A 24,689-nucleotide genomic window follows, 5' to 3' on the forward strand; every position below is an offset into this window, starting at 1 on the left:
TAAAAATGATGATCCAAAAATCAGGATCTGCATCTATAGTCTCTCCTCCACAGCCAAAGACCAGGAACTGCTTTCCTTTTTTGTTACTAGTGCAAAGGTATCCCTGTGTTGCATGGGATATAGTGGCCAGCCTTCACTGGATGTAGAATACAGCGGCTGATTTCACTAACGCTTTTGTTCAGGGCTGTACCCAAGCTAAACTAGTCTTGTTGAGAGGCCTGATAACTCACAGAGCGCTTCCAGGACTCCAGTTGGTGTCTTTTCTGCTGCACTTGGTAGACATGCCATATGCAAAATGTGCAGGCATGCTGTAACCAACCTATAAATCACCAATGAAAGCTTTCATTTGGTTATAGGTTAAACTGAACATGGTGGGACGACTCGCATGGCTGGAGTGCTGCGATGGAGGGCTATAAGCTCTTCAGGAGAGACAGGCAAGGAAGGAGAGGCGGTGGGGTGGCTCTGTACGTCAAGGAGTGCTTTGATTGTATAGAGCTGGATGATTGTCACGACGGGGTTGAATGCTTATGGGCAAGGATGAGGGGGAAGGCCAACAAGCCGGATATCCTGCTGGGGGTCTGTTATAGACCACCCGACCAGGGCGTAGAAGCTGATGAAGTGTTCTTCAAGCGACTGGCAGAAGTCTCACAGTCGCAAGCCCTTGCTCTTGTGGGGGACTTCAGCTTACCGGATGTCTGCTGGAAGTACAACACAGCCGAGAGGAAACAGTCCCGGAGGTTCCTGGAGTGTGTCGAAGATAACTTCCTGACGCAGCTGGTAAGCGAGCCTACAAGGGAAGGTGCCCTGCTTGACCTGCTGTTTACGAACAGAGAGGGTCTGGTGGGTGAAGTGAAGGTCGGAGGCCGTCTTGGGCTTAGCGACCATGATATGATAGAGTTTTCAATATTTAGCCAAGTAAGGAGGCGGGTGAGCAATACCGTTACCATGGACTTCCGGAGGGCAGACTTTGCCCTGTTCAGGACACTGGTCGGGAGGGTCCCTTGGGAGACGGTCCTGAAGGGCAAAGGGGCCCAGGAAGGCTGGACCCTCTTCAAGAAGGAAATCTTGAAGGCGCAGGAGCAGGCAGTGCCCATGTGCCGTAAGAAGAGCCGGCGGGGAAGACGGCCGGCCTGGCTGAACAAGGAGCTTATGCTGAGGCTTGGGGAAAAAAAGAGAACTTACCACCTCTGGAAAAAGGGGCAGGCAAGTGAAGAAGAATACAAGGACCTCGTTAGGTCATGCAGGGAGGGAATTAGGAAGGCGAAAGCCCAGCTAGAGCTCAACCTGGCCACGGTCGTGAGGGACAACAAAAAAAGCTTCTATAAATACATCAACAACAAAAAGAGAGCCAAGGAGGATCTCCATCCTCTACTGGATGTGGCGGGGAACATTGTCACGAAGGATGAGGAAAAGGCTGAGGTACTTAATGCCTTCTTTGCCTCAGTCTTTAACAGCCACACCGGGTATCCTCAGGGTATCCGTCCCCCTGAGCTGGATGACAGGGATGGAGGGCAAAATAGGCTCCCCATGATCCAGGAGGAAGTAGTTAACGACCTGCTATGCCACCTGGACACTCATAAGTCTATGGGGCCTGATGGCATCCACCCAAGGGTGCTGAGGGAGCTGGCGGAGGAGCTTGCCAAGCCGCTCTCCATCATTTATCAACAGTCCTGGTCAACGGGGGAGGTCCCAGACGACTGGAGGCTTGCCAACGTGATGCCCATCTACAAGAAGGGTCGGAAGGAGGATCCGGGGAACTACAGGCCTGTCAGCCTGACCTCGGTGCCGGGGAAGGTTATGGAGAGGCTCATCTTGAGGGCGCTCACGGGACACGTGCAGGATACCCAAGGGATCAGGCCCAGCCAGCACGGGTTCATGAAAGGCAGGTCCTGCTTGACCAACCTGATCTCCTTCTATGACCAGGTGACCCGCCTAGTGGATGAGGGGAAGGCTGTTGATGTTGTCTACCTGGACTTCAGCAAAGCCATTGACACTGTTCCCCACAGTATTCTCCTAGAGAAGCTGGCGGCCCGTGGTTTAGACAGGTGCACTCTTCACTGGGTAAAAAACTGGCTGGATGGCCGAGCCCAGAGGGTTGTGGTGAATGGGGTGAAATCCAGTTGGCGGCCGGTCACAAGCGGAGTCCCCCAGGGCTCAGTTTTGGGGCCGGTCTTGTTTAATGTCTTCATTGATGATCTGGATGAGGGGATAGAGTGCTCCCTCAGCAAGTTTGCAGACGACACCAAGTTGGGAGGGAGTGTTGATCTGCTTGAGGGTAGGAAGGCTCTGCAGAGGGATCTGGACAGGCTGGATCGATGGGCTGAGGCCAACCGGATGAAGTTCAATAAGGCCAAGTGCCGGGTTCTACACTTCGGCCACAACAACCCCAGGCAACGCTACAGGCTTGGGGATGAGTGGCTGGAAAGTTCCCCTGCAGAAAAGGACCTGGGGGTGTTGGTCGACAGCCAGCTGAATATGAGCCAGCAGTGTGCCCAGGTGGCCAAGAAGGCCAACGGCATCCTGGCTTGTATCAGAAATGGTGTGGCCAGCAGGAGCAGGGAGGTGATCGTGCCTCTGTACTCGGCTCTGGTGAGGCCGCACCTCGAATACTGTGTTCAGTTTTGGGCCCCTCACTACAAGAAGGACATTGAGGTGCTGGAGCGTGTCCAGAGAAGGGCGACGAAGCTGGTGAGGGGTCTGGAGCACAAGTCTGATGAGGAGTGGCTGAGGGAACTGGGATTGTTCAGTCTGGAGAAGAGGAGGCTGAGGGGAGACCTCATCGCTCTCTACAACTACCTGAAAGGGGGTTGTGGGGAGGTGGGTGTTGGTCTCTTCTCCCAAGTGACGAGTGACAGGACAAGAGGAAATGGCCTCAAGTTGCGCCAGGGGAGGTTCAGGCTAGATATTAGGAAAAAGTTCTTTACCGAGAGAGTAGTGAAACATTGGAATAGGCTGCCCAGGGAGGTGGTAGAGTCACCCTCCCTGGAGGTATTCAAGGAGCGTGTGGATGTGGCATTGTGGGATGTAGCTTGATGGACATGGTGCTTTGTGGTGTTGGGTGGGTTGTGGCTTGTTATTGTTGTTGTGTGGCGTGGGTTTTGTGGTTTTTTTTTTTTTTTTGTGGGTTTTTTGGTGTGGGGTTTTTTTTTTTCTGGTTTTTTCTTTTTTTTTTTTTTTTTTTTTTTTTTTTTTTCCAGGTTGGACTCGATGATCTTACAGGTCTTTTCCAACTGTACTGATTCTGTGATTCTGTGATTCTGTGAAGATGTATTTACTTAAGTGGGAACTGGACCAGACCTCTAGAGCTCTCGCTCTATCAATTTTGAGACTACAGTAAGATAAAAGAGCACTGCTACAGTTCACAGGCTTTGATTCTCTTAACACCCCTGCATTCATGTTACGATCTAACTGCTGATGATCATACTCATTTTTTTGAACAAGGCTCTTTTGAGCAAAAATAAGAACAGAAAACAAAGCAGACACACCACAATAAAACCTCTGAAACCATTCTCCCTTTTCATCTGTGAGGGAGTGGATCCAAGAGTCTTACTGTTCTGCGTTTACTCAAGGTTGGCAGAACAGTCTTGCATAGAGCTTGCCAGATGGAGGTCATGGCACTTCTGTGGGAGGCCAACAGCCCCCATCACGACTACAAAGCAGTCTTTCTGGAGTGATGTCTGAGACCATTCCAGAGATACTGTAATAAAACTTGCCATGGATTTGTAACCTCAGAAACTATAATTTATTGGAAGTCACAAGATAGATAAACTACAAGTATTAACAGATGAAGTACAAACATTAGCAAACACTAACATACATAGGGTGTACCCTATATATAATGGGTGTGCAAGGACCTGGACAACCAGGTCAGAGCACTGGATAAGCTACTTAGTAGCACCACTTCTCTCCAAATTAGACAGGGTGGTATTTACTGATTTAAAACTGGCTGTATGCCATTCATTCAATATAACATTAAAATAGTGAAATGGTCTCATGAGCTACAGTTCTACTGGGCCAAGTTCTGCCTCCATTTATATAAAATTAATTAATGCAATCAAGAGCAGAATCTGTCCTTTAATCTTTTTAAAATTAAAAATTGTATTTAGAGCCTAAGGCCTAATCTTAATATGGTAGAATATGCTTGTACTAGATACTCTTGGGCTCAAGCCCAATATTGGCTACATGATCCAAAGTAACTAACCTGTAGAAAAATGATCAACATACATGCAGGAATTTAAACCAGCACAGCTCGATAATCTTTAGAGTTCTCTTCAGAGATCCATTTTTAACTTCACTACTTGCTGCCTTTCAGCTCCAAGAACTTCATACATTTCAAAGCAGTGTCTTCAATGGATTTTGATGAGCCAGTAAGATTTGCAGCTAAGTACGGCATAACACCTGATGTCACTTGGTTGAAGTAACACACCTGTTTACACAAAAATAAATGAAACAAAAAAGCCTATGGATTGCAATAGTTGGCCATTTTTTGCAGAGCCTAGATGAGTATCCCAGTTTTTATGGATGCGAATAGAAACACACAGTGCTTCTGAAACTGAAGGCGATAATTAGCAAAAAGGCATGCCTTTTTTATAGTACTTTAGTGATCTCAGTGTCCTCACTACTGCCAGGTCCTGAAGCATGTAGGTAAATGTACGCAGCAGCACAGCAAGAAACATGATGTGTAACCTGTTAAACATACGTGCTGTATGAACAAAGTTGTTGCCTGAAAAAAGAATCCCAGCCACTGAGCTGCTGAATGTTTTCAGAAATGTATTAATCTTAAATGAAAAAGTTACAGCCTTCCCATGGAAAAGAACAAAAGGGGAACTTTGTTATTAATCCAGAAATGGGATTCAGATTGCATAATTTCTGACATGTTAAAGTTAAGTGTTTAATCTGAACTAATTCCTTGGACTTCCTCTGTAGTCAGTGAGAAGAGATGGACACCACCAAGGACCAGTTTAATGCACACCTTCTAGAGGTGTATTTTAGGATTGAATGAATGACTCTCTGGAGGTGCCTAGCCATCCCCAGTGCTTAGTTTAGATTTCTTTCCTAACATCCAGATTGGCCGAAATTGGGCAAGACAGATTCCGCTTTGTGGAATAAAGAATGTCTTCATAACCACACTGAACCCTGGGGAAACTGACTATTTTTTTTGTGGTATTGCGGTTACTGTACTAGACTGTCAGTTCAGATGAGATTATATGCACATGTAATACTACAGGAAGGGAGACACAGCTGAGGGCTGCAGAGCTACTCACCGTACAGGAGCTGCTGCTGTCACTGTAGATCTGGAATCCAGCACAAGTGATTTCCCTTCTGCAATATTCTGGAGAAGGTGGCATAGACGTGAGGGTAACTGACTTTACAGCTACTATGTAGGGTTCACTGCAGGGCAAGGGGAAGAATCAAACATTTCTTCAACAAGATGTTGAAAAAAGATACGTGTAAATGGCTACAGAGTACGCATAGCTATACCAAAGATATCATATTCATATGAAGGCAAACAAGCTCCTGTATGTTTGAAGATTGACCTTAAAAGATTCAGCTCTCTTGAGTCTCATTAAGGCTTTATGACAGACTCCAATCAGGGAGACGTCTGTGAAGTCTCCTTCAGAACAATCACCCACATACACCACCTCCTTTTTTTTGTTTATCCAGCTCTCCATGCCGCATGTTTACAGAATCAGGGTCTAGGAGCAACCCTTACTAAAAGGCTTTACCATATGGCCCCAGCAAAGGTAGACATGATTCAGGTCCCAGATGTGGGGGAAAAAAAGCAAGCACAGTACAGAATACTGCCTTTTAGAAACAATGATGTTCTGTTAACATGAAGAATTACTGAATATAAGAAAAGAAATTGAGAATAAAAAATGGTTAGATACACCAACTGGTCCCATTTACCCATGTTTCATTATGCAAGAACAAAAGGAAATTTAATGAAAAAAAAATCAGTGTATGTGAAACTGATCAAGGAACTTTTTAAACCAAATTCAGCAGCAAAATTTACAGATACATGTGTCACACTGAGGTTTCAAGAAAGGCCAAGCACTTCTTTGAAGAAGAAAACTTCCAGAATTACATTAAATGGGATTACAAAGTCACTTAAAACAAATAAACAAACTCCCAGTTATGTGCTTCAGCACATTGACAGGCTCTCTGGGACATGTTTTCTTCCAAATTGCTTGTTTGGAATTCTGGTCTATTTTCCCTCATGATAGACAGCTCCCAAAAAGTCACTATCAAAGAAGCAATACTGGACTACGCTACAAATCTGTGATGCTCTGAATTTACTTCATCACAACTTCACATTGCAAAACAAAGCTAGTTGTGCAAACTCAGGCATCAACATATTGTATTTTAGATCAGCTACTAATCTAATTTCTTAAAAAATAAAATAACTTTGTCACCCAGTGACAGGCCCAGATAAAGTTCAACACTAATCAAAACTGTGGCTCCAAAGTGCTCACAGTTAAACTTGAAATTGCATACTCACTTTGGCTTACAGGGTTGCCTTTGAGACACAAGAATCACAAAGTCTCTGGGTTTATGGCCAGTCAGGGGTGGAGACGTAACATAATATATTTTCTCATCTTCATTCACAGCCTGCAGGACCTCACAAGTTCTGCAAATACATTTAACAGACACATGCAGACCCTGATGTATGCAATAGCATCTCTTATGAAAAACACAGTACAAACATATATCCCATCCTACCATTAAGCCTATGATTTTCATGTTCAGGCAGCAAGGAAGAGAGAGGAACACAGAATGAAAAATAGAGGTTTTCTGCAACACCTCATCTGACACTTGCTCTCTGTCCCACAAATTTTTTAAAAGTGCTGCAAGGTGCTGGAGCAATGTCTTAAAAGCGTATCTTTTGCACACTGTCGATTCCTGTTTGGAACAACATTAGCTTGCATGCCATAATACTTGCTGAATGACCAAACATTGTCCATCCAACACACCACAGGGAAGACAGTCAGGAAACATTTGTAAAATTTTATTCAAAATTGTATTCTACTCCATTCAGACAGGGCCACCTGGGTAGGATACACTCTTTCACTGTCTTGGAAGTACTGATCACCATCTCTGAGTTTTCACTGCAAAAAAGAGTCAGAATTTTCCTTTATACTGGCAGTAATTGATTTACTTAATATCAGCTTCTACTGCCTCAGCAATAAGCACTGCTAAGCTGGTATTCCATTTTGACCAGTCAATCAGGCTTCATGGTAGTCATAAGAATTCTGAGATTCTGACTGTAGATACGGAAAATCAACACAATATTTCTTCAGATTTCATTTGTTACAAGCTATAAATTCAGCAAAGACTGTAAATTTTCAAATATCCCTAAGCTTCCACTTTCACCCTCTGATAAAAATCAGAGAATAAGAGAATTAAGAGAATTAATTAAGAGAATATTCACCAAATTGAATTAGTATCATATCAATTTAATTGTGTCTAGTAATTATTCCACACCATATAAGGTAAATAAAAAACCTCAAACACCTTTTACGGCAATTCTGAAACCCATTCCAATTCAGATATACATTATAAGATGTTATTTTTCTTAAAATATGCATTTTGAAGATCCCCATTTCTTGATTTCTCACTTTGACTGTATGTTGAAGCTGAGCATCAGTGTCCCAAACAAGACAAACATGAAGGAGTCCACAGCTTTGCCTTACTTCTTACAGAGAGCATGCACAATATATCAACCTCAAGTTATATGCAACCTACTCAAATTAACCCTTTCAACATACATTTGTCTAGGCATGGAATTTTGTTCATTTTAGAAAATTGTAACCTCTGTCCCAGCTCTCTCTTTTGACAGTCCAAGGCAACCGTATTTTTAAAATCAGACTTAGGAGAAATTAAGTAAGGTAAAAAAGTAAGTAAGGTAAAAAACCCAATCCATACTTCGACTAATGAATCTTTAATGTCAACTTCTTACAGCAATTTCTTCTTAATTAAGTAGAAAAGTGTCAATATCTCAAAAATATTTGTATCAGAAAAGGTTAGCTGTCAGTGGATTTGAACAGCCTTAAAGAAGATTTCTTACAAGAAATGTTTGTCCCATTGTTGGCGGAATGTGAAGTCAGACAAAAGGGAGAAAGCTAGATGTGACGGTATCTTCACTTGCATTTCAACTTTGAATGACAACACATCACCCTCCTCATGAGTCCATATTTTTATCTGAAAAAAGTTAATAACATACTAAAAACAAAGAATGATTGCTATAAATATTTCAACACTTACAAATATTACACATTTAGGACTTAAGCAGATTTTCTCAGGAGTACATATGAAACTGTATCTGACAGATGAAAGGCAGATGAGTATTCAAGATTATGTTTACATTAAAATACAGCACAATGTAAAATCAAATACATATACTGATAGCATAGTGACATCACACAGTTTTAATTAGATCTGGTTAGGGACAGTTGAATTGGCTTGCAAGTGGAAGTGAATGAGCTAGAGGCCAGTATGACCTCTTTCTCACACTACGTATATACAGTCTCTAAATACCTTCACACCGCAGGTGCCTCAAAAAATTGAGTTACTGGACTATGTAGATGTCACCACTTTCATAAACAACAGCAGATACACTTAGGAATGAAGGTAAAACCCTTTTCTCAACCTTGCTATAGAAAGTCTCCTCATAGAGGCTTCAGTTCACTGACTCCAAAAGCTAACGGGGCAATATGAGGACCTCATGCAATTCTCTTCATGAATTTGGCATCAGTGATTGGTGACAGGAGATTAGACTTTTTAAATCTGGGCATGTAGTGGTCCAGAATTCCAACGTTTTTTAACACGGCCCTTAAGCCAGGTTGAGTTAGAGAAATATGGCAGGAATATGGGAAAGCAAGGGAAGGTAACATGATTTTTATGAAGGAATGGAAGAAACTTTATTAAGGTAGATTTATCTGAAGTAGTAGTGGTGATTACTTAAATCTTTCCAGGAATTAAAAAATTACGTGTAGGACCCATTGGATGTGGCACTGGTGAGCAGGAGCAACTTGGAGTGAGGCCATACTAGGTGAAACAAGCATCCTTGCAGCATGTGTGAGGCAACACAGACTTTAGCAAAATAAGACAAACCAAGCAACTGACCTCCCTGCTACCAGGATTTTGGAACACATCCAGCTGTCCTGCGCATTGCAGCTTTGGGGAGCTTACCTAGTGACATCCAGAGGGACCAGATTTTTACAAACGCGCTTTCCAAGCTTTAGGAGGGATGACTGTGGATGATATATAGATTACTTCCTTGACCCACCTCTCCAACCTATGCAGTCCAGTAGCTTGTCTTCAATTAGTAATTAGTAGAGTTCAACTACTTCAGCTCCCTTTGTCCGTGCAAATCAGTCACACATTGGCCTATGCCCCCTTCCCCTAAAATGACTCAACATTTCTCCTTCCACATCATCTTTTTTTTCTCCTCTATTCTTTACTGTGAAGCAGAGCACCTGCAGTTAACAATATACAGAAAAAATATTTCAAAACGTAGTTTTGCCTCTCTTGTCCCACACTTGCAGTATCTTGTCTTGATTACTTTGGGTCTATTTCTAGTTGTAAGCCTGAACCCTACCACAGAGAATTCAAAAGGAATAACCTGCACATGACAATGTATGCACAATCCTCGCAAAAGAAGGGCTTGGCATCTTCCATAAACCCTGTATAATGGAAGAAGATGGGTAGAAGACAGTGCTTAGAATGAGTGGACTTTATTCCCAAATTTTAATCTGGTATGCTAAATTGCTTCTCAAATCCTAGAAAGTTTTAATAGATTTTCATTTCTAAGTGAGACACAATTCGTAAGCTTCATCATCTCTGTTGCTTTTTTTTGCTATATCAAAAATTAACAATCTTTTTGTTTACGGAGCATTTGTGCAACTACACAGATTTTATATGTTTCTGTAGTTTCATGTTTTGGAACAGGAAAAAAACCCCAATATAATCCAGCAAGCATCTTGCTGAAGTGAAGTTTTGGGTAAAACAAAAGGCCTAAGAACTTTACAAACCAGCTACAGAATGCATGGACCAATATTCCTCTAAGGCATAGAAGAGAAATCATGTTGTCTTAGGAGTATTCACAAAATGAAGTAGGAGGTGCAGCTGTTAAAACATCTCTCTGCTAAGTGAACACTGGCAAGGCTAAGTTATTCCTACAGGCCTACAAGTCTTGTGGCTCTATGTCAAAGAGCTTACAGTGCCACTTTCTACCTTCAAAAACTGTCAAACAACTTAGGGTCATTCTAATTCCAGGGAACAGGGAACAAATCCTCTGCATATAGAGAAGCACATGCTGCTTTGCAAAATCTACCTACCAGAATATTTCATCCCAAAATCCAGTTCAGTCTAATGTCTTTGACAATCTCCTTTCCCACAGTATGCCTGCCTTCAGGCAGATCAGCACTATTACCTGATTCCTACTATTTGTTCTTTCAGCCTCTCCCCAAGACACCATTTCATGGACACTGAAGAGATGGAATTGAGTGGAGATGCTGCTATGTGTGTCTATCAGAGAAGGTTAAAGTAGTTCTGTGTCTATGCCGCTGTATACCCTAAGCACAAGGATCAAGACCTGGTACATGAGTGGAGAGAACATAAGACCAGCATGATATGTGTGTGGTGGCTTGCAGCGCTTAAGGAAAGATGATGTAATGGTCTGAGCTAGTGTGCTGGCTTTGGCTGGGGTGGAGTTAATTTTCTTCATAGCAGCTAGTATGGGGCTATGTTTTGAATTTGTGCTGGAAACAGTGTTGGTAATTCAGGGATGTTTTAGTTATTGCTGAGCAGTGCTTCCACACAGTCAAGGCCTTTCCTACCTCTCACCCCACCCCACCAGCGAGTAGGCTGGGGGTGCACAAGAAGTTAGGAGGGGACACAGCCGGGACAGCTGACACCAACTGACCAAAGGGATATTCCATACCATATGATGTCATGCTCAGCATATAAAGCTGGGGGAAGAAGAAGGAAGGGGGGTGACGTTTGGAGTGATGGCATAACCATTACGTGTGATGGAGCCCTGCTTTCCTGGAGATGGCTGAACACCTCTCTGACCATGGGAAGTCATGAATGAATTCCTTGTTTTGCTTCACTTGCCTGCGTGGCTTTTGCTTTACCTATTGAACTGTCTTTATCTCAACCCACAAGTTTTCTCACTTTTACCCTTCCGATTCTCTCCCCCATTCCACCCTGGGGGGAGTGAGCGAGTAGGTGTGTGGTGCTTAGTTGGGGTTAAACCACAACAGCTAGATACAGTTTCTTAGAGACACTCCCTTGTGCTCAGGTTTGCAAAAAGTGACAAAAGTGAACATGAAACAGTGACAAGTGAACCAAACTAACATTTGCCAAGGTGGTGAGTTTCATTAACTGGAACTGGCAGAAAGCCTTCCTTGGAACTGCATCTACACCAGCATTTAGGTACTTGAGCACATATCTAAATTTGACTGGAGGGGTTGTACAGGTAAAGTCCAAGATTGGTTTCACTCTCTTTTTCTTTGCCAAAGAGCGCATCTAATCCACCTAGTGGGTTAAATTAGAGGAAAGCATACAGTCACATATGGGGACAAGGGTACCCTCTGCCTACTGCTGACATCCACGCTTTGTCAGCAGTCTACCTTGTGCCTGCAAGTAGATGCTAAATAAGAAAGACGACGTACTTATGGAATAAATAGTACACAACAATCGAAGTGGCCTACAATCATAAGTATGGTTTGCTATCACTGTTCACTGTGCACGCCCTTCCAGAAAAAAAAAAAAAAGCAGTGTGCTACCCTGGATCCCTGCCACTTCTTTAAGGAATATCTAGTGACTGACAATGCCAGATTATGCAAAAATGTCCAGAACAATGGGAATGCATGGCTACTCTCCATCCATTGATAGCATCAGTGTAATTTGCATCCTACATCCTGCCCGAGCCAGTTTTTGCTGGATTTCAGATACCTGCTTCAATTAGATGAAAGAACAGATAGAAAAAGCTACTCAAGATTTTCCACCAGATAAGGCCTAAGTGGCTTAGAGGCCACTATCAAGACTCCCCAAAAAGCGGAGAAAGTTCCAGACTCCAGTAACACTGGAAGGTACCTGGTGGCTTGCTGAGAGAGAGAAGCAACATCACGCTATTTAAAATGTCATCCAGAACATGCACGGGTTTTGGTTTCTTGTATGAAGTGATTCCTTCACAACATTTGGTGCTAGTTCTATTACAGGTTTCAAACATTTAGGGTTAAGAAAGAAACTGAGATTGTGGCAGTCCCAGTGGACACAGAAAGGAATTTTCATGTGGATAATAATACTGTCTTAGCAGAGGCTTGAAAATAATGCTCAATGTTTCAGTCCGATTGTTCAAGCTTGCTTTTTCCAGCATGAGTGCTGTCTGTCATTTAATTGGCACAACAGTGTTTAATGAAAGTTATTAACCACTGGAACAACCTACACATGGAACTGGCAGATCTGCCATCACTGGAATTCCTTATGATTTATATATGCTTTTACTCAAGTAGCTTATTGACTAGATGCAAGAATCAGTAAGTGAGATTTCACAGCTTGTGACATGCAGGAGGTCAGACTAGAAGATGGTAGCAGTCTTTTCTTGTCCCAAAACATCTCTGAATCTACATGATCTTAAAGTAATCTGCCAGTCACTAACCATATTTCCAAAACCAAACCTTAACAGATATCTCTTGACAGTTTGGAAAGCATGCACTGCGACTAGGTTAAAAGTGAGTTTTCCCAGCTAAATTATCTTGCTACTGGTTTTCTTAACAGCATCTTCCTATCTTAAAACTGGCTTACACACGATTCCCTACTGATTTTGAGCTTATAACACTGATCGATGAACAGAGAGGTGCTTTGCTTTCAGGCTTTTGTAATTTTTTAATAGAAAAAGGGCAGAAAGAAAGACATCCAAAAGGAAAAATGTGTATAGAAAGAGTGAAGTGGTCTTCTGAGAAGATAGAGACTGAAAAATATGGTATATAAATTGCTGCCACCTGCCGACTGGCAGCATCCACTTGAACTATCACAAGATAATGCCTGCTACTTAGAAACATCTCCCATGCTGCAAAGCTGGTAAAGGCAGTATATTACAGACTGCCGCACACATTTTGCTTATCACAGTGACGTGAGAATCTCCACGGGTCATCAACAGCACTGCCTAAACAAAGAGTCCAAGTTTGGTGTTTTGCTGGAATCACACACTTTGGCAAAACCATAGAAGCACATGAATTGTGGCAAAGACAACGTCTCACAGAAATGACATATGGGTTTGTTTGTGTCTTTACACTCCCCTGTGTATTGCTCAACAAGCCCAACTGATCAGTTGCTGGCAAGCCTGCCCTTCTGGGATCCCAAGTCCTATGTTCACCGGTCATTCAGACCATCTTAGAACTCCTCCACGGCACTTACAGGTTGCACAGCACTCTGGACAATTGGAGCTTGTTTTGCAACATTTCAGGGAAATTCTGGGAGTTTTGGTTTTCATCCCTAGCCACAGTAAAACCAAACACTGCCAAGCCAATGTATTTATTTACAAATGTAAAACGTTGCTTTTCTCTGCCCACCTCTTACGGTGAAACATAACTAAACTGCCCATGTAGATATTTCACAATTATGCACTTACATCATCCAATGTACTGGTTATTTCCCATCCCGGTTTTGCTGCTAGGTGTGTCAGTGCAGCTATATTGCTGTAACTCACATATGCCTGAAACATAAGATACATTTCTGAAAATGAAGGGGTAAAGGTACATTTCACTAAACGTTCCAGAAAGTAGATGTTCTTTTTATATCATTACCCCTCAATCACAAACAAATGTGTGTTTTCCAGTAAGTGTTTTCCTTCCAGAAAACACAGTCTAGTAGTTTCTGAATTAAATACTTTCAATAGCTAGATTATGTGCTCACATGGCTGTTGGCAAAACAATCCTAATTAAACAACAACAAAATACTTCTTTGGGCTTCTCCAATTATAAAGCAGTGCAGAAAAACTGTGACCACCGGAGAGATAATACAGGTATCCTCTCAGACCACTAAATTAATGATTTTGTCCATCCTCCTCCTAAGTAATTAAAATCTACTAGAAAATTAACCTCTTCATTGCTATCAAGCTGTAGTCTGTCTTGGCAATTGCTTTACACAGCAGGCTCAGAGCAGAGAAAATGCAAATATATCCATTCTTTATGCTTGACTACAGTGGATGGAGTTCTGATTTAACCACTGTATAAAAGGAATACAGCTTTGAAGTTTTTAATGACAGGTTTTATTTTAATATTAAATAATTCTTATGTAAGCCATTTTCATCATTGTGTGCATATTTATATTTATTGTTTTGCAGAAAAGAAATGCTGCTTCAAACAGTGGGGATGCCACTGTTAACAGCAAATCACGTTCTGCATTATAATTCTCAATTATTTATTTTTTCACGTAAAGGAAATAGACATGGTAATATTTCTGGGAGCCACTGAGATCTTAAGTGCAATGAAAATTTAACCACAAAAATTCAACACTGAAACAACATTTAGGGTGTCTATAAATCCACTTAATCCAGGTTCATCACTACTCATTTCATGACACAGGAACATTCTATGGTCTAGCATGTCTAAGCCAGAAACATGTACCATTTGATGCAGAGTATCTAGGAATGAACATATGTTTTCACCTCTCTTTGCCACAGAAACAAAGTTAATGCTGTTTCACTGTTCATCTGTCTGTTGGTATTGCCATGTCTCTCCCCCCACCTTCCGGCATTTACTAAATGGTCTCCTCACAGCAATTTTTGAGAAAGTCAGTGACCAGATAAAAGAAAAAAAACCCTGAACTAATTTCTCTACAGGAGAATTCAGCTTTTTAAAAGCTGGGGACACTGGGATATAAATCTGCAGGAGACCTTACAGCTCGAGTTCTTAAGGGACCACTTATTAAAAAAGTCTATCTTGAAGACATTTTTTATGTTTTGTATGAAACCTATTCTTAAATCAATAATGAAGCATCTACTCTCTTTTTTCAGAAGAAAAAAAACATTCATCTTATTACACATTTATCCATTCTTCAATGACTATCATAATGCTTAAGTACAGAACGTCCACTTTGGAAACTGATACGGCCTCTACAACTGTTTTACTCACCCAGAAAGTGTACAAATACACCATTTTATGCAAGTAGACAATAGGACATGATCTACAGATTACCTGGTTGCTTCTCTCCCAGGGATCAGAAGGTTTGTCTTCTTTAGCAGACAGCATGCATTTTCTAGAACAAAATTCAAAAGAAAAATAACAGCATGAATTGGTTCTTTACACTTTCTTCTATATATGCTAGAAACAATCACTTCCATAGGCTTAAGGGTCTTCTAAATACTTCACAGGTAATTTATCAATTTTTGGTTGCAAGACAGGTTTGCAGTAACTACTTTTTCTTCCCAAGAAAGATAGGGAAACAAAATAACCTACATAGCAAAGTATTTTTGAGGCAAGTAGCCTCCAATAATTTCAATGCAACTCAGGCAAAAGTATTCGGAAAGTTAAGCAACATACCAGTTATGTTTGAGGAGACTGACAACTTAGCAAATGATCACTTTTTCAGAGGATACATAAAAAAACTAAGTTTTCAAAATCAAGCTCTCCTTGTAACCCAACTATACCTGGCTAGTCGAATTCTCCTTCTGGCAATAGCTCCATGGTATCGCCTCATACCATCCTTTATAAAAAGTAAAGCAGACAGTAACACATCTGATTATTTTAGGACATAGTCTAAAAAAAGACAACTAAAATTTCTTTCTTACAGATGGACAAATACCAAAGATGTATTACAAATAAATAAAGAATGGTACTCTGTACATTTGCTTTTCCCCAGATGAACCTGAGTCAGTGGTTTACTTTTGACTTGACAATACTACCTTAAATTTGTAAACACAATCCAATTAAAAAGTTGCATCATAGCAGCATACTCCTAGCACTTTTTGGTCCTAAACCAGTGCAGCTGGGCAGTGCACCACACTCATTCTACTCTTTCTAAATGTGCCACCCACCAAACAAACTATTAATCCAATTCATCAACTGATGTTCAAAGCACGAAGAAAGCATGGAAGATTTCTTATTTTAGTGCACATGGATCTGGGACACAGAGCAAGCACTGTGCAAACAGATGTGATCTGCCCTTCAAGGTGGCAGGTCTTTCCTTTCCCTTATTATTACTATACGAGGGCAGATTTCTTTTGAAGCACTGAAGTGACCCAAGAGCAGACAACACACGGAACTGCATTAAAGGTCAATAGGACTTGTTATCTTGAAGGATACGCCACTTTGGAAAAGCTTCTTTTCCTCAGCTTTTAAGAGCTAGCTCTGGAATAAGAAGAATCTCCAGATTAGTGCGTCTCAGCCTTCTTTAAACCAAGGACTACATAATATTTTTTGAAGACATCTCTTGCCTGTTTTGTAAAGCACTGCCATACCAGCTGCCACTTTCAGTCAAATGACCGCTGAAAGTTTAAACTACCTTGAGCACATACTAATTTTCCCAGATTTGTTTGCTTTACTCTGAAGGAATGGGTGTACACGTTCTTATCTTGATGCATAGCTTGTGGATACCCCTCTAGGCAGGTCTTTAAGGGAAGCGCTGTTTTTCTGACTGAAGCTAAGCTGCTATGGCCTTCTTTTTTTTTTTTTTTTTTTTTTTTTAAGAGGAAGAGTCAGTTTTTCCTCTTGGAACAGCTCTATGCTGGCTCTCTAAAAATCTCGTAATTGGAGCAGTAAGGTTGATAACAGCTGACATCACAGCAAATAACTCAACAATAGTATTCAAACTGCTCCGAGTACTTCATGAACCACTTTCAGGGAAACACATGCTGAGATCTCCACATCAAAGGAACTGGAAAGCCCACCCATGTCATGGGATTTGATTCCTACAGACTTCTTCATTAACTCTATTTCTCATCTTCATTAAGGATGACTGAAGTTAACAATGACAAATCTCTCACTCAAAGGCAAACGTTTCGTTTAGCGGTTTTCCCTTCTGCAAGATGCATTTCAGTGGCCTGTTTAGTCCTTGCTTTCCCAGCCAGGTTATAGTGGCTGGCTGTGTAACATGCAGTGTGCTGGGTTGGATTGCATAATCCCATGTATGCATTCATCCTACTCCTGAGGATGAGAGCTGACCTTTGTAGTAGGTTTGATTCTGGGGAAGGTGAGCAGCTCTCCTTTGTCATTTACAGCGTTAAAAATGAGAAACGCGCTGTTAATATGCCGTGCTTGGTCCTTGATCCATTCTTCACAGTTATAAGCCTCAACACGGACACCAACCTCCGCACTGAAATAAAAACTTAAATTAATTATTGAACTACTACAAGTGATGCAGAAGCAGCCCTGAGACATTCTAAAAAGGGCTGCTGTATACCTTCCTGTGTGCAGGAATCCTGACTCAAATACATTCTGTAGTACACAAAATAAATTACTCAGTCTGGACAGACACATTTCAGAAATGAAATAAATTGTAGTACTAGCCAAATAGCATTAATAAAAAGAGTAGCAAAATATGAACACCAGTAAGCATACTGTGAGAACAGACAGCAAAAGTGAACAGGTTGATATTGATTTGACATTCAGCAGAAGCATAGTGTGAAGGTAATTCATGCCCGGCCAGCATTCTGTGGGGACCAAATACACCTACAAAGAAAACAGCCATAGAACAGCAATGCCAGGATAACATTTGTCCTGTGTACAGAATTTGGATGAGGAATTACTTTAGCTTCTGCTTTCTTGTGGCTTGTCTTGCTACACCTCTTGCAACTTCTGAACATGTCCTCCTGCCGGAACAGGGCTCCACATAAGTTGTGTCACACCCCTGGCATAACCAAAGGGTCTGCTGGCCCAAAGCACCATTCCTGTAGATGGGCAAATAGCCTAGCGGAGAGGTGCTATCCCTTTGCCAAAGGTCAGAGGAGAGTCATTCTCTGTGAGGCAAACAACAGCAGTAGCCCTAAAACTGCAGAGGAGATAGTGCATGCAGAGAAAAGAGAAAGAGAGACTAACCATTAGCATGCAGGATCTGTGCAAGATTGGTCAACAACCACACCACTAAGTTCCTGGAGTACGCATTCAGCATGCCAAAATCTATGTTTCACGCTTACAGTGACCATATACTCAACTAAAGATAAAATTTCAGCATGGGCTGTAGCTATTTATTCCAAACTGCAACTGGCAAAGCCTCACCTCTGTGCACACCCAAACCAATGCTGGGAAGAAATAAACAAAACAAATCATGACTTTTGCCAGTAACCAGCCATAAATAGAACCCAGATCTGTCAACAGATGCCAAGACAGCAAGATCGTGGCAGCAAGCTGGAGTCTTCTGAAGAATCAAAGCTGTGGGACCAACTCATCCCTTGAAAATCCCTGAATTTCAGAGTGGTATTTATGGTCTGAGTTTGCAGGACTGGGATTTGGTTACAAATGATCTTTAAATTGAGAGTGAAAGTCAGAGAATACATTTTTAAAAACTTTCACTAAGTTAAAAGAAAGCACATACAGACAGATAGTTATAGATATATCCCTCAAAGCTCCAGCTGAAAAATAATTAATTCAGTAATGCAAATACTACTGATAGCTGAAACCTGAAACACACACTTAGGCTGATGCTGGAGAAGTCAAGGAAGACAAGCAGATGAGGAGCTTTACCTATTCTGAAATGTGTTGTTCACAATTGCATTGAAGACAAGGCGGTCACCCGTGACGGATGGTCCCCAGAATTTAAACATATTGACTGATTTCAAGATGGGATATGAATGACAAAGGCGGCTGAAAAAGAAGGCAAGAGAGACAGAGAGCAAAACATGCTGTTGTGTTAAAGAACCTCTTTTGTTATGTTTGAAGTGGGTGGTGATTAGAGCAAAAAGGTTTGCACAACCTAGAAGATCACTATGTTACACTAATTTATTCCATAACCCACTGAAATACAGCTAACATGTTCAGCTCCAAGAGGATATAATTCGAGCTTCAAGCATACTAATACCACTTATGTCATGCTGTTTCATTTCAACACACTTTACAAACACCAACTAATTAATTCTCTCTTCTTGATTATTACCTTCTTTTGCAGCCAGACCATGAATCCCTTACCTACAGAGTAACCACTTACTTCACAGAGCTTCATTAATTTCTATATGACTGCATGGGAAGTAGGATATTGCTCAGTACCTAAAAATGCAAGATCATAAAGCCTTTAAACAATTAAAAGAAACCTGAGCAGAAAGGTTGAACACCAGAAACAGTGTTGAAGCAAAGCAATGGCAGTCTGCTACTGGTGCTGAGATAGGAAACTCGTCTTTGCACATACAAAGGGATAGAAAGATGTTGAACTGATCATTTATCAATTCAGAAACACAGAACTGTTGGCTGAATTTCACAATAGTGTATTACAAACACACAGATCTTAGTAATTCTGTTCCCTTTGTCCTTCCAATTGCACAGTGTGTCTGCTCACCTGTCTTTTCTTGTTTCAGACCTGATCCTGTACTGTGTTCAATTAGCAGTCTCTTTGAACTGCTTGTGGAATAGGCTGTAGCCACTCTGGTAAAATATTGCTGGTCTAGTACGGAAGATTGTGCCAGGGAAGCACCCTTACCATAAGTGTACTAGCAAAGCTGCTGCTTGGACCAGTACAGTGGACAAACAGCTACACACCTGATCAAACCCAGCTACACTGCTAAAGGAAAAGTTTTGCAATACTGTGTCATCTACACTAGGGAATTCAAACACCTCATTGCTTCTGTGACCTTCACAGACGTTCCAGAAAAAAATCTGTAGTACAGATACAGCTTAAGGGTTTGTGGAATTGGGACCTAGTTTGCAAGCTCTCCAAAGTGGCCAAAAATTAGGTTTCTTCAGCAGTTCTAAATGTAGTCAAAGCTCCACCCTTTACTGGGATCTCTGTGCATCACAAGAATAGGGAACAATATACAATAATGCCATTTATTTTTAGATTTTGAAAAAACACACTCTGTCCTCATGCATGTGTGCAAAACTCCTCGGTAAGAATCCCATATGCACATCTGAGAACAGATTTTTCATTGTGCAGTTTTTAAACTTGAAAATACAGCTTTGTACCGTTCCTAGCTTTTAACTCAACTGCACTCTGCAAACTAATGTACCAGTATTGTTAAATGCACACAATTATCTGTAGCTAATTAATTGACTGGTACATCTTTTTAATAGACTAATACATTCAAATGACTTTGTAATTTCATCAAGAATAATTTGCCTTTCTGACTTAAAATGCTAAATGGTGAACTTATTTACAATGTTCACTATAAAGATGCAAACACAATACTATTGAAAATGAGAGGAACAAAACAGAAATTTGGCCTAAATATTCCATTTTCCTGGAAAACTATGCCCTGAATGCTTTTACTGCAAGTGTAAGAAATAAGAAAGTCCAGTTCAAACTAATAATATTAATAGTCAAATGGCTTTATTGCTATCTGCAGGATTTTCATTTACTCTCCAGCCAAAAAAAAAGGGGGGGAGGGGGCAGGGGGGAGGAGAGTGAGTAACCTTTAAAACGCCCTCAGAAATTTATTCGTCAACGGTTAGCCCTCCTCTTCTGTTCCTCCATCAGAGTTTGTAGCCACAGCAACTCTTAACTGGCACTTTCAAAGGTCAGGTCTCATTGTGAGTGGCCTCACAAAAGGTTTGTAGCAAGACTAGCTATTTCTCAAGAATAAACTACAAAATCTATATTCAACAAGCCTCTGTCACCAGGTATTATGCCTGAAATTTTCAACAGAACAAACCATGTTTGACATTCATTAGTTCAAAGAAAATGTTTTCAGTACTTGGTTTGCTTAAGTTTCCCTTCTCTTTTTAAACCTAATTGTGACTCTCACTAGGTAAAATTTATCAAATGGAAACAGGTAAATATTTGGGGTCATATTATGGCAAAAATCTGAAACAATCCCTTTGAAGCCAATGAAATTACACACTGGGACAAAGTCAGTGCATTCTAATGTTACTAAAACAAGCTGTTTATCCAACCACTACAGAAAATCTGTTGTTATCAGTACAACTACTGGCTACAAATCAAAACTGTATGAATAATGAATGGCAAATTAATTTAATTATTAAACTTAAAAAGAGAAAACATATCTAACTTCCCTGCAGTGAATTAGGTCACTTGGTATGCAAGGAGTATTCAAACTGAAACTCAAGTGTTGCTTACAAAGAAGCTTTGTACAGCGTCCAAGAACAAGGAGGGAGAAAAACAACGGTTTGATTTCAGGGGAAGAGAAATTAAATGATTCTATGTCTAGGCCATACTAACGAGCAATACTAGGCTGTGTCGCAAAAATACTTCGCACTTATTACCTGAAGATGTCAGAGCCCTTTAAACCGCTAAAAATATTACAACCCATAGGATGTGGGACTCAGAGAGCCTGAAAGATTAAGTGACTTGCTGAAGGTTATGCATCTATTCTGTGTGCACACCAAAAAAACAGCACCTGTTTCTTCTTCTCTCAATTATTCTTCTGGCACAAGGATCTGTAGACTAGCATTTAGAAGGCTGTTCATTTTTGGATATCAATTAATTGATACAGGGTTTTATCCTGACTTAACAACTAACTCTGCTTTTAAAACACTGCACCAACCACAAGGAGGGCAAGTTTCTATTCCTATGTCCAACGCTGACTTTCTGCAGAGATTCTCAGGAGGATAACGTAGCCTCTTTTGCCTTAGGGTCTGCATGTGTAACAGAAGAAGAAGAAGATTTGACTCCCACAGTGGTGTGGCATGCTGTGGGAACTGTACCACATAAATAGTTTAAAGGCCTCCTGCAATCTGAGGAGGAAGAAAAGTCACAAAGGTTTGGGTGTGTATTTTTCAACAAATAAATCCCTGCAAAACCCTTAATATTAAAATTACATCTGTCTAGAACCATATGCAAAGACTATGATGTAGAAAAGCACCTTGCTGAAATACTTGCCACTGTCTCCATCCAAGCCATGATCTGGCCACCAAAAGTGTTTCCATGGTGGTTTGCATGAGGAGGTTGGACAAGCTCAATACTTTGTACATGCGTAAGGTCAGTTGAAACTGCATCTTCCTCTTCAAAAGTATCTGAAATATGGCAGCAATGTATTAATTAATTATTTCAGCTAGTAACTGTGATAGCCAAGAAGAAAATACCCCCAGTTACTGAAACATGCAATTTGCTTCACGCACAATGAAAAGAAGTAAAAAAGAAAGACAGAGAAGACCTCTGTTCTTTGCAAGGGAAGCAAAAGGCTGAAGATTTGCTCTGTTCTTCCAAGAGATGTAAAAGGTGGGGGATGATGCACCCTGCAGTCTACCACAGCACAGTGATCCTTCCCAGTCCTCACTATATCCTCTAAAGAAGCTGTGTCAGAAGCAGTTACTGTGAAACTTGGCTAGCTGTGAATGCAGGCAGCCAACAGCCTCAGCATGTGCTTGTGATTATTCATAGTTGCTATGCACGACCTCTTATAGATGTTGTCAGAGCAGTTTATGACTTATTCAAACGCCTTTCATAGACTTTGACCAGCACGTACGATGGGCACCTGTGCAAATGTGTCTAATTAACGTTAGAGTATGACATGATTATTTCATAACCTGTTACAAATCTTGTGATTACCAGAGACAATATAGAACACATGAAAGAGAGAAATACGGATCTGAATCAGTAACCACTTTCCATTATCTGAGCATTTCCAATTCCACCTTCAAATGTTTAGCTGTACATCCTCACTCTAGTCTTTGTTTTTTCAGTTATATTTTGCAAGAACAGGTTTAGGTATGAGATGATGTCAGTCATTTTAAAAGTGCATATCTGTGCTAGAAGCTACTTGACCTGAATTGTACTTTTGACTTTTGCCATAATTAACTAACTTTATGATTATATAAATGTGTGGACACATTTGACTGACGTGCACTTTGGACCTACTTAAGTTGTTGCATAAGAACCACTCAGAAGACAAACTTCACTTTCTGGATATGATTTATTTTTTGCTACCTGGCAGCCTTTACATGCAATATTTTCTCCTCTCTTTCCCCTATTTTGCTTGTTCTGTCTCCTTAAGGAGGTGAATTAGTGCTAACAATGATAATATCCTTGAGGAAATTTCCAGGCAAGGCAGTGGAAACCAAGATCATCAACCTCTGATTTGTCTTTCATGGTATTAAGCTGTCTCCTATGAGACAGTTACCATGAAGACAAATAACTTGTTCGCTTGTAGCAAACAAGTCTCTTCAGTTCTACACAATCTTATTAAATTATTAAGACTAGAATTTATATTTACAACAGATTTCATCTTTGCTCAGTAAAACCACAAAATGTCTGTTGTTTATACATGGAGTTACAGCTCAGGTTTTCCAAATATCAGTATATTTCTTAACTGTTGTGAATAATTTATTTTGCAGGGGAACACAGCAACTTTTGAGCACAACTGCCTTTAAGAACAGAGATCACTATCAGAAACAGAGATGAATCTGTTTCTTGGCTCAATTTTTCTAAGTCGGTCATGACGAATTTAAATTTTTTTTCTACCTGTTTTGACCACCATGTAATGAATTTTCTCCTGCTTGTTGCACGGCATAAACATACTTCTTTGTGTTTTCTTGCAAAGACATAGCCATAAGCCTGAGTGCATTTTATCCTTCTATCTACATTACAACTAGCATCATAGGACTTTATTACTGTAGCGCGAAGTTCTGTGTGAACTGTTAAACCTTACGCATATAACCTACATGAAGATCTGCATTTCACATCTATTTAATGCATGATTGGCCTTCAAACCTGCATTTTTAAATCTGGAATTTCTGAAAGACAAAGAAATACCACTCTATTAGAGTAACTGTCTTACACACCCTCACAAGTCTGGCACATGCTTTTCTACATGATACCACAACCTCAAGGAGCTCTACTCAGATGTTTTGTCTGCTTTTTTCCTCCCTTCCAGCTGCCTGTAAGTAATTTGTTCCATCTTCCATGCTGATCACAGTAATCACCTTCCTTATTACTCTCCTGCATTAGGTTCTGAAAGACCTGTTCATAGCCCAGTCGGATTCTTCTTCTCTCAATAGCCAGGGTGTGCTCCAGGTGGTCTTCTGTAGAGAGAAGCTTTACAGGTTCTAATTCAATCTATGCAAATGAAAAAAAAAAAAAGGTTCTGAATGCCATAATCATAACGAAGTGCTCTTTGAACTTAAAATGGCATCAGCATTTTCTACAACCTTTAGCTATCAACTGTCCAAGATGACAAGTTCTATTAATGCAAACAAGTGCAGAGTTAAAGTTCAAGATATTCTGCATTATCCTTTCAGAATCATTTGTTAAAACTCAATGACAAAGTGCTTTTAAATGCAAACATGCATGCAAACACACAGTTTAAGACAGTTCTCATTTAAAAAAGAAAAAAGAAAAAAAAGAAAAAAAAGGAAAAATAAGATCTTAATATGAAGGTTTGAGTACTGAATTTTTGTATCAGAAAAATAATCCTGTCGCATTGATCAGTGGTGTAGTCTATGGGAAAGTGTACCCCAGAGCCCGCTCCCACTCACTACACAGTGAGAGTGAGCTGCTCCCTCTTTCACAATTCACTCCATATTCACCTATTTTCAAAGAAGCACTGGTTTTCTGAGGTGGAGGAGAAACACATGAACACCCAG

General features: G+C 40.7%; 1 protein-coding gene across 1 annotated transcript in view; it reads right to left on the minus strand.

The window, feature by feature from the left end:
• Positions 1-4,294: 4,294 nt before the first annotated feature.
• Positions 4,295-24,689, minus strand: part of ACOT12 (acyl-CoA thioesterase 12) — a 28,940-nt gene continuing 8,545 nt past the window's right edge. The window contains exons 5-15 of the mRNA XM_059834128.1: positions 24,030-24,162; positions 21,971-22,121; positions 18,687-18,806; positions 17,169-17,319; positions 15,656-15,711; positions 15,204-15,264; positions 13,637-13,720; positions 8,066-8,199; positions 6,500-6,628; positions 5,265-5,391; positions 4,295-4,426 (exon numbers count right to left, since the gene is read on the minus strand). Coding sequence (XP_059690111.1) covers positions 4,295-4,426; positions 5,265-5,391; positions 6,500-6,628; positions 8,066-8,199; positions 13,637-13,720; positions 15,204-15,264; positions 15,656-15,711; positions 17,169-17,319; positions 18,687-18,806; positions 21,971-22,121; positions 24,030-24,162 — 1,278 coding nt within the window. The remainder of the gene's footprint in view (positions 4,427-5,264; positions 5,392-6,499; positions 6,629-8,065; positions 8,200-13,636; positions 13,721-15,203; positions 15,265-15,655; positions 15,712-17,168; positions 17,320-18,686; positions 18,807-21,970; positions 22,122-24,029; positions 24,163-24,689) is intronic.

The sequence above is a fragment of the Gavia stellata genome, chromosome Z, assembly GCF_030936135.1.
Source record: "Gavia stellata isolate bGavSte3 chromosome Z, bGavSte3.hap2, whole genome shotgun sequence".
Lineage (NCBI taxonomy): Eukaryota > Metazoa > Chordata > Aves > Gaviiformes > Gaviidae > Gavia > Gavia stellata.